The 13,237-nt window shown below is 46.2% G+C and overlaps 1 protein-coding gene across 4 annotated transcripts in view; it reads right to left on the bottom strand.

Annotated features, from left to right (window-relative positions):
• LAMC2 (laminin subunit gamma 2) overlaps nucleotides 1-13,237 on the bottom strand; it is a 50,089-nt gene that overhangs the window by 22,079 nt on the left and 14,773 nt on the right. For all 4 annotated transcript variants that reach the window (XR_005062058.2, XR_012122835.1, XM_073216882.1 and 1 more), the window contains exons 2-4: nucleotides 11,612-11,800; nucleotides 5,148-5,283; nucleotides 2,364-2,462 (exon numbers count right to left, since the gene is read on the bottom strand). Coding sequence is in view for 2 of the 4 variants with exons in the window: in XM_073216882.1 (XP_073072983.1) it covers nucleotides 2,364-2,462; nucleotides 5,148-5,283; nucleotides 11,612-11,800 (424 nt within the window). In the remaining 2 variants the exon portion in view is untranslated. The remainder of the gene's footprint in view (nucleotides 1-2,363; nucleotides 2,463-5,147; nucleotides 5,284-11,611; nucleotides 11,801-13,237) is intronic.

Raw genomic sequence — 13,237 nt, 5'->3', positions numbered from 1 at the left:
ATCAGGATGATATTACAGGTTATTTCTTATTCCATATAAAGAATATGATGACTGATCTTTTTTTCTTTCTCTCTCACCCAGCCCTATTAATTCCCAGAAGTGGGATATACTAAGTGGCACCCTCAGTCTCAGAACACCTGGGGCGCAATCCCAGTCCCCCACTGAGAGAGCATCAGAAACATAGCGACTTTCCCATCCTGGGTGAGGAAGTGAGCAGAGGTTGCACAGGCAGGAGGGGGAGGGCTGGGCAGAGATAGGCAGCGCTGGCCCTGTCCTGGGACGAGGTTTCAAAGGGGACAGAGTGCGGGCAGTGGAGGCTTGGAAAGGAAAGGAAAATGCTGCAGCCCCAGCCCCAGCCCCTCTTCAGCTGCACTGTCCCTCCCACAAGACCACTAGGTGTTGCCCACCCTCCCTGCCACCTGTGTCCAGGCTCTGGCCCACCAGGGGAAGGGGCAGCAGAAGATATGCCAGAGAAAGACAGCTAGAGGCCCTCCACAGAAGCCAAGGGTAGGCTGGCGATCCACCTCTGCTTGCTCAGACTCCCCAGTGGCTTCTTGGAGGACCAGCTGCTAGACAAGTCCCAGATGCTGGGTCCCAGAGAGGAAAGGAGCTGGGAAGGACTTGCTTTTTTTCTCTGTTCAAGTTCACTACATCTTCTATGCGAAATACGGATAGTTCCAGTTATCATTTATTTAGTGCTGATGATATGCAGGCACGTTCTGTATGCTCTCTCATTTAATCCTCACAGCACCCCTATGAGATAGGATTGTTATTTCCAGTTTCCTTAGATAAAGAGACCAAGGCCAGAGAGGTTAAGAAACTTGTTCAAGGTCAAACAGCTGGTAAGTGGCCGAGGCAAGGTTCAAACTCAGGGATATCTGCCTCTAATCATAGAGTCTAATCCCTTGGATCGTATGTGAGGAGTATGTTCACTGGGCAAAGTCACAGAAAAGCAGGGTAGCTGTGAACAGTACACAGTAGTCCCCAGAACTGTGGTAACTGGCAGGGTGCCCGTAGCAAAAACACTGGGTACTGTCTTTGGGGTTTCCTCCATCCAGGTGATAGTAACCGGGGCGACATTGCTTCCGAGAACAGCTGTAAATAAATAAGCATTGTGTTTTCCCTACAGAGCAAGGGTTTAGAAAATCATTATGGTTTCTGTGGAGGAAACCTGTAGATTAAAAGAGATTAAAAAGTGAGGAAGAAAAAAAGGAGGAAGGACAGAAGCAGGGAGGGAAGGAAGGAGGCTGCGGCACAGAAAGGGTGGCGGGGAGGGATGGGAGAGGGAAGGGAGGGGAGGAGACTAAAGAAGGTCAGGCAGCACCGGAGGATCATGTTTAGGGATGGACTTGGATAAGAAAGGATGAAGGAAAGCAGGGAAGTGCCTGCCAGAGAAGTCAGAATAGCAGTCACTTCTAGGAAGGAGGGAAGGTGTCACCATTGGAATGGCACATTTTTCGCCAAGATCTATTTCATATAATGGGTGGTGCAGACAGCATTTGTTTTATGTGGCTTTCCATTTTTGTGTTACAATTTGAAATTAAAAAACATTTTTAAAAAGGGACTCCTCTTTTAACATTTAACCCCATCTCCCTGAAAAAGAAAACTAGGAATGTGCCTGGCATTTCCTCTGTCCAAAGGAATTGTCAAAACACCAAAGGGCTGCTTTCTGACTTCTAAGGCAATGAGGAAGAAGCCTTTACCTGTGGGCCCGATGTCCCATTCCTCTGCTCACAACAATCTCAGGGGAGGGAAAAGTGTTAAGCCTGAGCTGTTTGTACTTAAGAAATGTTCTGCAAGCTGCAACCAAGGATGGCTCACTCTTTATCGCACCACCCGCCCCAGCATGGCTCGGTGCCCAAAGGACTTGCTCACGCCTCTCTCCCCCAGTTCGTGTGCGTGCATGTAACCGCCATGCCAGCCTCGGGTGGTTCCTCTACTGCACATGACGGTTATATATGGCCATATGCTGCAATATTCCATCTCACTAGGATTTGCCCAACATGTTGAGTTAAGCCAGGCCTTTTCTGGGACAGCCGAGCCACGTGACCTCATTACTGCATTCCACCTTGTATCCAGAGCACCCGGGACTTGGAGCCAGCTGGCAAAGAGACTCCCTGGAGCCCTGTGCCTCTGCCACCATGTAAACGAAGGCAAAGGGCCCACAGCAGAAGCACGAGGAGTCCAGAGAGACTTGGAGGCTCAACTGTATTAAGAAAAAGCCTAGTTTTTGAGGACAGAGGGCAGGAAGAAAGTCATCAACACTGGTTTAAGTGACCCTTTTCCATAATTGCACTCCATTCTCATGCTAGTTGCCAAGGGACTGTCCCTGCCCTGTCAGTAGTCCCCCAGCTCACACAGACCTATCACAGCGCTCTCCGGTGACAGCTGGCTTGCAGACACAGTGGCCAGTGTCACAGGGCCCAGAGATGCCAGCTGGGTCACAGTCACACTTGGAGTCTCTAGAAAAGGAAAAAACAAGGAAATCAGGGGTGGGTTTCCAAATGCTTTGCAACTACACACATAAAGACGGAGCGCTCGTAAGCAAATGTCACAAACTTGAGTAAATCTTTCATCTTCAGTGAGGCCTCTCTTAGCCCTCCTTGTCCATGCTAACCTCTCTCAGACCCTTCAAGGACTCATTTGTCTACATCCATGCTCTTTAAAGTGTAGGGTCGGCAGGCGGAAGCTAGTCCATGAACTGTCTGTGACTTACCCCTAAAGAGAGGATGGGTTGCATACCAGAATGTGAACCACATTCATCACTAAACGGTTGCTTGTTGGGTTCAGCTGACATTTTTTTTTAAATTTATCATTTGTTTCTCTCTTGTTCAATTCAGTGATATCTTCTTTCACTATCTCTTTGCTATTTTAGTTTATTTTATTCTTTCTTTTGGTAACACTTCTGTTGAGGTGTAATTCACATACCACGCGATTCACCCAATTAGATTCTTAGAGTTGTAGAACCATCACCACAATCAATTTTAGAGCATTTTCATCACTCTAGAAACCCTGTGCCCTTTAGCAATCAGCCCCTGGTTCCCCCTCAGCCCTAGGCAACAGCTCATCTACTTTGCGTCTTTATGGATTTGCCCATTCCGGACATTTCCCATAAATGCCATACATAAATGGCCTTGGATGTTTGGCTTCTTTCCCTTAGTATGTCTTCAAGGTTCATCCCACTACATACTCGTACTTCACTCTTTGTATGGCTGCATAAAATTTCATCATGTGGATATAGTACATTCTGTTTACCCATTCATCAGCTGAGGGACAATTGGGTTGTTTCCATTTTTTAGCCATTATGAATAATGCTGCTGTGAACTTTTGTGTACAAGTTTCTGTGCAGATATACATATTTTTATATATCTTTTGAGTATACACCTAGGAGTGGAATCTGAGTTTGACTGATTTTTTTTTTTTTTGCTTGCAAGACTTTCTCAATGAAGGAATCAGCACTTTCATTACTTCATTTGGGCACAACCTCCTTGTCTTGGGCAGACCATGCTCTGACTAGTGACGAGTGCATGGTCTCTGACTAGTCAAAACACTGGCCTCTGTCACTCAGTTTGACACACGATCCTACGGATACACTTAATGCATCTAAAACCAAGTCTGTTGTCTCTCTCCTTGATCTACTTCTCCTCTGCCCTATAACCCCATGCAAATCCTACCCAGGCCTGGATTTAACTCCTCCCTCTCTCTCTCATATTCTTTATCCAATTAGGCTTCCAGAAGACTCTTTTCCCAGTGTTCACCTTTCAATCCAGATGGTTTTCTCCCATTTAAGTCCACTTATCCAGGCCATTTGATAAACATTATTTGACATCTACTGGTTACTAAGCACCATGGACACTAAGAAATGGGAAATAGCCCCCGTTCTTTAGGAGTCTCAAGGCAGGCAGATCAGTGAGCATTAGTGGCATAAAGCATCACGGGGGCTGTAGCCAAGCTGGCGCCCTCTCTGCGGCCTCTTCCTACTCTAGGCACCAGGGATACTGCAGAGAACAAGACAAAATCAACATGGGGCTTACATTCTAGTGGGAGAGACCCAAATAAATACATACAGAAAACAGGAGTTGAAGTAAAACTGAGTCAGAATGAGGAGGGGTGGGGACCGGTCAGGGGAGGCCTCTGCGGAGAAGGCTGAGGTGGGGATGGAGCCCCGTGAAGGCCTGGGTGGTTGTGCGGGAAGGGAGCAGGCTCCAGGCCAGGGCTGAGGTCGCTTACTGGGGCCTCTGAGGAAGGGAAGGAAAGCTGGCGAGGCGGGAGTGCCGGGAGACGGGGTGAGTGGTGAGGAGTCAGCAGGCGCCTACTGTTGAGGGTGGAGCAGACGGGAGCGTCTTGCAGGGCCCTCCGGGTCTGGAGGAGAAGGTTGGGTCTCATTCTTAGTGGGAAAAAAGCTAACAGAAGGTTCTGAGTGAGAGGTGGTAGGATCTACTTCATGTTTTAAAAGGTTTAGAAAGGGAGATTGGGCCCAGGGAGGGTCTCTGAGAGAACCCGGGGCCAGGATAGCTGGGACAGCACAAGCATGGCTGGACGGTGGCTCTCCTGTGGGCAGGGGCGGGAAGGTAGGCACCAGCAGGTGATTCCTCTGTGGGTCACCTCCTAGCTGATGGCTTCACTGCTGAGCTCCCCCGAACTCCAGCCATCCCAACACCTGCCGGCTTGCTTATGTGATTTACCAGGTGTACTCTGTCCTCTTCCAAAAAAGGATTTGAGGAGGGATTAGAGGATGTGTCAAACTCAAGGGGATTAAAATTATACAGAGGAGTTCTTCAACTCCAAATTCCCAGGTCAGAGTTTGAAGGACTTTTAACCTCCATCCTAGGTCATCTAAATGGGGGCAACTGTCAGAGTAAAGAGCCCGGGTTCCAGAGCCCAAACTCTGGGCCCAAATATGAGGTCATCTTACCAGTAATGTTGGACTACTACTAAACCTCTTCTGATTTACATTTCTTACCGTTAACACGAATATAATGCTAATCTTTAGGGTTATTGTAAGGATTCAGTGAGATAGCCCATATGATGTCATCAAAACAGTGTCTGGCACACAGTAGGTGCTCAGTAAAGGTCCGTGGTCACTAGTGTTCATATAATTGTCATTGTTCACGGCAGAAGCAGTGGTCACGAGTGTAGGCACTTACAGCAGGCTTTGGTCTGGGATGCACCCAGCATCTGTGAGTGTGTGGAAGCCTGGAAGGCATCGGTCACACCTGTCTCCTGTCACACCTGTCTTACAGCTGCACTGTCCAGAGTCGTCACACCAACCACTCAGAGAACCTACAGCCAACAAGGCAGGGAAAGGGGCAGAAGAAAAAGACATATTTGATTTATACAGCCTTATGTCACCTTGTGGAGCTCAATACATGCTAAGCGATTACCACCACCTTCTGCCTGCAATTCTCTCATGTCATCTGGGTATTTGTCTGCCCACTCGGGACAGTTCTGACAGCCAAGGATGGCTTCTTCAGGGAAAGAAAGGAAACTACTCCTGAGAGCATTTTTATTTCTGTATCTGCTCTGACGTCAACATCAAGTAGTGGCTAAGTCACTGCTTTTGAAAAGTAGTTGTCAAATCCTGCAGATCGAGGAAGGAAAATTTGTGAATGAGCACAGCACCCCTCTCCAAGAGGGAGTGAGGGGGTGAGCATGCCCTTGCTTGTTTCCGGCAGGTTAAAGCCATCTATAAAGGGGCAGTCCCTGGGATGTGGGTTTTAGGAGCACAAACAGCCTCATAACCAGAAATCTCTCTAATTGCCCAAGTGGTAGAAATTCTCGTCCTTGGAGCATCACCTCCTGTGAGGAACGAAGGACCCGGGTGTCTGACCCAGCTTACTCACTAGAGTACTTGTCCTGCGGTGAACGCTCACAGACATGCCTTCCTTACAAAGAGGCCGTCTCCGATTGAGCGCTGATGAAAGACAAGAGGTGTCTGGGAAAACACGTGCTACCCTGTGATCCAGACAGTTCTTACCTCCTCCTGTTCAAGCCCCACCTTCTCGCACCTGGACCCCGACTCTCATTCTCCTCCCTGCCTCCGTCCGTGCCTCCCCACACTCCATGCTCTATACAGAAGCCAGAGCACTCTTTTAAAAGGGGAATTCCGTTCATATTACTCATCTGTTTAAAAGTCTTCGGGTGGCTTCCCACGAGAAGCAAAATAAAATGCAAACTCGGTATCCTGGCCGGCAAGACTCAGCCTCTCCAACCGCATCCCTTACCCTCCTTCATAAGCCGCAGCTCCCCCGCTCTCCTCCTGGCTCCTAAGATTTGCTAAACTGCTTCCCTCCGTGGGGCATTTGCATGTGCTGCTCCCTCAGCCTGCAATGCTTGTGCCCTGGAACTTCTAGTTGGCCCGTTCTCAGCACTCAGGTCTTGATTAAATATTCCTTCCCTAAAGAAATCTTCTGATTCCATACCTAAAATATCCATCCTACGGTTACTCCAGTCCTTGGCCCTGCTTACTTATGACGACCTCAGCTTATGCTCACTGCTGCACCCCCAGCCCAGCACAGCGCTCAGCACAAAGCAGATGCCCAGAAATCTGTTGGATTAATGCACATATGCCCAGAAAAGGACTGTGAAGAGACTTAGGAAGGAGACAAAAGGTGATCTGGAGGTGGCGGGAGGTATAACTCACCTCCTTTCTAACTGCCCGGCACTGGCAGACTTATAATGTATTATAACTATAGATCTCAACTAAATAATGTAATACAACCACATATCTCAACTAACTGAGATAATGGGGCTATTCATCATCTACAAGGCCAACAGAACACTAACCAGTTACTTCTTTTTTTCTAATCTGTTATCCTTCTGTGAACTTCTAATTCACTAGTAGATACAATTCAATAGGGTAGTGGATCTACTATCAATAGCAGATACAAATCAATATTGGCTCTGTGCCTATAGAAAGGTTCTTACACCCCATGTAGAACATGAAATAAATGAGTCACAGTCATAGAGAGAATCTGCAAGACTCCAGGTCAACTTTGCAAGGTTTGAAGGGGCCCTCGGTGATGATAGTACAAAGTACATTTTTTGAGCACCTACTGTGTGTGTGACACTATATATTTATATCTATGAGCCCATGCTATCTACTAGGGGATTTAAATCTGACAGATGGATAACAGATCCAACTGTGCATAACAGGGAACTACCAGCCTCGCAGTTTAGAAAGAAGCTCTAGAGCAATCTGCAGGTTGGCGCCGGAAGGGGAAGCCGGCAGGCTCTCCGGAAAGGAGCGCTCCCAGGCCGTGAGGTGGTGGCCTGCATTAGAGGAGTCTGGGTGAGAAGGAGAGGAGGGGATCCCCGTGAGAGCCACTGCGAGGGTGGGGCGAACAAGCTCCTGGGAAACGGTTGCTGGGGGGCGGGGATCCCCCGGATGGCACGAGGTCCCCCGGGGAAAGCTGGATGGAATGTGATGCTATTCAACAAAGAGGAGGGAAAAGGAGGAGCAGGGTTTCGGGATGAATCACCAAGTAATGAGTTAAGTTTGGGACATGGCGAACTTGAGTTTCTGGTAGCATATTAGGGTGGAAATGTGCATCTGGAGCTCACGTGAGAGGCTGGAGATGAAGATGTAGGAGCCCTCAGCACACAGGCTGTCCTGGGAGCCTCAGCAGGTGTAGGTCTCTCCAGAGCCCGTAGAGAGAGGAGGGGAAAGTGCCTCTGGCAGAAATGGAACCCCGCTAACTCAGGGACCTTCCCTAATCAGAGGGAGGTAAATCCCAGGACAGTGGAAGCCAAGCGAGGCGAGTTCTGAGGACAGCTAAGGAAGGAGGAGGGCGGGATGGTTTTCAGGATCTAAGGCAGGCGAGCATTTAACGAGACGAGACCGCCACCCCCACTGCTCTACCAACAGTCAGCAAACAGAGCAAAGAAGGACATCTCCTTTCTGAATCACGCTCTGATAAGTGACATAAAGGAGGAGAGATCTCTCTTTAATACAATCTAGTTGTTTTTAGCACAAATGGGCATTGATCTGGGACTCAGAAAAGCATCTATTTTCCCCCTCAAATTAATGGATTATGCTTTTGATTTAAGAAAATGCTTCCTACAGTAGTTTTTCAGAAGTGAATTATTCTTATAAGATGGAGAAGACTATAATTTGCTTTCGGGTCCGGCCCATATAGCCCAAAATGGCACCCTACAAAACATGTTTCTGAGGGGTGTTAACAGTCATCTCAAGAAAATAGGCATTCTTTGTTCAAAAGAGTTTGGGAAATGGTACATATTTTATCTTACAAAGATTAATGGCTTAATAGTACATTCAGTAGGCATGAAGTTTGTTTAACTTCTTAATGCCAGTGTTTCCAAACATTATATGACATTCTTACAGGCAAGGCCTATTATTATCTTGCAGAACATGGTGTTACATAAGTCATTATCTAGGAAATTCTGCTCTAGATGCTGGGGGTCATGAAAAGAGCCCAGGCTTTGAAGTCCAACAGATCTCACTTCAAATACCAGCTCTGCCACTTACCAGCTATGTGTTCTTGGGCAAACTGCTTACTCATCATGTCTTTTAAGTGGGGGTAACAACCTATACCCTGTACAGCTATTGTAAGACTTTGTGCCTAATTCAGTGTCTCATGCATAGTAGGTGACAAGGAGACGTACACAGGCTCTTACTATGAACATGACTAATTTATCTCATGTTCCAAAACTTCCAAAATAATAGCACTGGGTTTTCAAAGTATCTCATTAACATAAAAATGTCTGTCTCAATTCCAAATAATGAGCTACTCTTAGGGATTATGAACAACTTAGTTTAAGGGACTGACAAGGATCGGCTTCCTGTGTCAAGTTCATGTTCCAATAAGCCCTTCAAGGCCATGTGTTACAGTCTACATGCAGAGGACTCAGGAAGGTATTCTAAAATGATTAATATTTGACATTTAAATGAAGAGAATATACCTCTTCTCAAGAACCCCTTTAACAATATATGTATACTTGCATTTTAAAATATTATTATTTAAGAAGTATATTCAATAATAATTAAATTACTATTTAAGACATGTTTTAAATAGCTCAAATGTTATGAACTGAGGAATCCATTGTCAGAGTCATTGATAGGTAAAAAAAAAATTACATTATGAGAATAAGTCCAATATCTCTGATGTCCATGTAGATCTCAAGAATTTAGGTGCCATGGGAGGAAAGAACTCACGTGCACACAGAGTGAATTTCAAAGCATCCACCAAAGGTTACCAGAGCTTATACGTGTGGTACCAAGAGTTGAAGCTAACTCAGTCCTGCTGCTGAGCCCATAAGCCATCACCTAAAAATAAGCCTAGTTACTGTATTTGTGAGAAATTGATGTGAAGTCCAAAATCTGTGACCACTTTGGAGATCATTAATGCTGTTAGCTTCATTTGTCATCCATGGAATGATAGCATTTTCTAGTAAGATGCACACTTCTGCATTTGAAATTGAATATACAACAAATGCCTTTGTGAAGTTTATTATTTGAAAGTGAAAAATATCCTCTGGCTGATTGAGAGACTGCAAAATCACATAGGAATCCAACTTGTGCCTCTGGGTTAGTGATCTGTGTGGCCAACGTGTAGTCAGACATGGCACATGGCAGGAGGGGCCCCTGCTACCAACAGACCACTCAGCCTGGCAGCTCAGACCCTGGGGCTTCATTTTCCTCTTCTCTCTAAGGGTGGTGGAACATGTTAATACATGCAGGTTGCCAAGCTGTTAGAGAACTGAAGACGACATAGTATATGGAAGAATTCTGGGGAAGCACAAAGCATTACCCAGATGTTAGGAAATAATGTCCATGAAGTTTCTCTTGGATATCTAACTATATGCCCCTGAGAATAAAAGGACACCATTCTGATATTTTTTTTTCTTTCACAAGGAGGGAATAGAAGGGAACAACTTTCCCTCAAAATTTCTGGACTGCAAGTTTAGCTCTTGGAAACACTTGTTGGGAGACTTGAGGCCATTCATTACCATGTCTACTTTCTCCACTGTTAAAAAATATTTGAAAAATTCACTGTCAATTTCAGGATGTCAATAATAAATTAAATGTTAATAAGTAGTTTTAGACCAAATACTCAGCCTCTACAAGGCTTCTTTCTAAGCCGGAATATAATTTTTTTAAAAGCCAGTGCTTCAGGACAGTGGAACCCTGACCTCTGTCCTAAGAAAAAAAATAACAACATCAACTACAATTTACTGAATTGTCTACCATGTGCTTAACACACCTCATTTTATCTTCCCACAATCCTGTGATGTTAATAGCATGATCACCCTTTTACAGATGAGGACACCCGGGCAGCGAGAGGTTAAGGAACATGTCCAGAGTGACACAACGGTAGTGGTTCTATCAAGATTTGAACTCAGGCCTTCTGGCTCCAAAGCCCACTGCTCTATTCTATGCTATGATCTTTGATGCCAGCACATCTGGGGCTGGAACCGTTGCTCTGCCACATAGCTCCATAACCTTGGACAAGTTTCTCCACTCCCGCTCTAGGCCTCTCTTTCCTCCTTTGTAAAATGGAACGGTAATAGCACCCCCTTCATAGGGTTATTTGTAGAGATTGAATCGGTTACTGGAGGAAAGCATCTAGAAAAGTTCCTGGCACAGAGTAAGTATGTAATGCATGTTAGCTATCCCACAGGATATAAATCATCACCGGGCTCCCCACTTCCTACCAGGATGTTCCCGGTGAGTCTGGGATATCTATTCCCCCAAAGAAAAGAAAAAACCAGGCTCGTTGTTGCTGGGCAAGCAATGGAGACTAAGCAGGAAAAAGAAGAGACAGCATGGCAAAGCCTCCATTATCATCTCTGTTTGCTACAAATCAGACTCCTTGTCTATTTTGAGGCTTAAAACCTAGTCTTCAGGCAGGCTTGCTAGCTCAGTCAGTTAGATTTCTAGTTACATTCTCACCGGTCATTTCGCTGGGATGACCCAACTCCAGTGACTCACAGTGAAGCTGCATGACCTAAGGGGATATTGGCTCTTCAGGGAAAAATGCCCATTAAAATGGAATAATTCTTCTTTATGAAGTTCATGGATTTATAGGGAGAAATATTAAATCCAAAAGATTCTGGATGCTGATTCTACGCCACAAAGCTGAGCAAGTCTGACTCAAACCTCATTGTAAGAGCAACTTGTGAACTCAGGAGTGATTGCTGGGTTATGGGTCTAGATCACCACGGGGTCACCCCAAGTTTTCTATAAGCCTTCCCAGCACATGCTACCAGCAATGCACGGCTTGACCAAAATCTGCCTGTTTTTAGATTCTTTCAGCCACTGCTACACGGACATAACTTTAGGTGGATTAAGAGTCATCATATTATTCTATTAAACAATTTCTAGCAAAGAGGGGAAATGGAGGCTGCCAAGAAAGATAATAAACAAATAGGTAGTTTAAAAAAAAAAACAACTCAGCATACTTCATAGAAATACTTGTCTCTCCCTGGTTCCTACAAACCAGTCTTAAGAAAAACATATTTCCTTGAAAGACCAGCGTCTAGTAGATTCCCAGTTGTTCAGGAAGCTGAACACCCTCTCTTGGCCCGCCTGCCTCTCCTCCTCCCTTTCTTCCCTGCCTCCCTCCCCCTCCTCTCCCTTTTGGCCAACTACCTTTGGTGTTACAGTTGCAGGGTAGGCAGCGGTCTCTCTCTCTCTGCCGGTAAAACCCCTCCTGGCACCTCTCGCAGCGAGTGCCATCAGTGTTGTCCTTGCAGCCGAGGCAGCGGAATCCATTTCCTGTCTGTCTGAGAAGTTCCTGATCAAAGATGCATTGCTCGGACTTCCCATTGCAATCACAGACTGGGGATCAGGTGAGAAAGGCTCCGTTAGTAAAAAACTCAAAGCCCATTCTCCCAGGTGTTGTATTAGCATTCATACACATTAGCATGGGGTACTACACATTAATTCCAACCACTGGAGCCAGGTGAGGGTGAAATGGGCGTGAGAACTGTGAGGGTCCTTGTCCCACCTAAAGGAAGGAGCAGCTCCACAGTGCTGGTGGCAATGCTCAGGGAGAACATAAGTTCAGGGTTGCTCAACTGTCCAATTCCTCAAGAGGAACCAAAAATTGTATATTACATGTTCTTATGTGAAAATTCCTGGCTTGAATATCTGCAAGAAATTTATTTTTAAAACCCTGTGCAACCCCACGGAACAAGTGTAAGGGCTGGAGGAGATCTGGATTGCCAGCGTATGCACTCCGGCACAGCTTCTGGCAGCTGATGGGTATCTATTCAAAATATGCAACATCTGTCCTTCCCGGGATGGTCAAGGCTGAGGAGCTAATAAGACTGTCTGGAGAGGCATCTCCCACCCACATACACACACACTGTGCCTTGAGTGGAGTGCCCTTCCCAAAGCCAGGGGTCAAAGGGAACCACAGTCCCATGAGGAATCACCTTTCCCCAGCATCTAGGAAAGTTCACCCTGTGGGTGTTCCAAAGAGTCTCATGAAGTGACAGCCCCTTGTGGGACCTAAACAGCCACCGAGGTGACATGTGGAAATACTTAGCAGAGAACCGGGACTACCGCAGACCCTTCCAAAGACGTTTCAGCTGCAGCTGAGAGGAGAAAGCTGATGGGCCTTCAAGCTGGAAGAATTGGATGCAATACCAGTTCTGCTCTTTTCTTGGGCAAATCCCTTCACTCTCTGATTGTTGGTTCTTCTCTTAAAAATGTAGAAGGCATTCTCTGCCTCCCTGGATTGTTGAAAGGATCCCACTGAGAAAAGATTATCAAGTCTTCCAGAGAGGCTATCTCACCCCTCACTCGTATGATCTAGGCATTGCCTCGGATGGGAAAAACGCAGCTCAGAGGTTAAATACCTGACCCAGGGGAGAGCTGGGCTTTGAACCTCTGATGCCAAAGCCCACCATCCTTCCTCCAGGCACACGGCCTCCACTGTCCACATGGCCTCAGTGAAAGCCTGTGTCTAAAAGAGCCTAGGGCCATGATTTACCCGGAGTATTGATTTTTTTAAAAATCAAAATGCATGTCAGCACTTACTGAGCAGCTGCCCTGTCCAGGGTGCGTCAGGCTCTGAAGGCACAGAGGTGACTAAGTCTGATGAGCTTCCTTACAGCCGTTCCTGAAAGTCACTTCTTTCTATTTTGATACCGTCTGATCAAGGGAGAGTCAGCTAACCCTATTCAGAGCCCACTCTATTTCCAGGACTTCTCATACTTCAGCTCAGTTAATTCTCACAATAATACTTGAACATGGCTTTATCATCCCCAC

The sequence above is a fragment of the Manis javanica genome, chromosome 11 (assembly GCF_040802235.1).
Source record: "Manis javanica isolate MJ-LG chromosome 11, MJ_LKY, whole genome shotgun sequence".
Taxonomy (NCBI): Eukaryota; Metazoa; Chordata; class Mammalia; order Pholidota; family Manidae; genus Manis; species Manis javanica.
The sequence above is the reverse complement of the archived record's forward strand: the minus strand, read 5'-3'. Positions and strand labels throughout refer to the sequence as shown.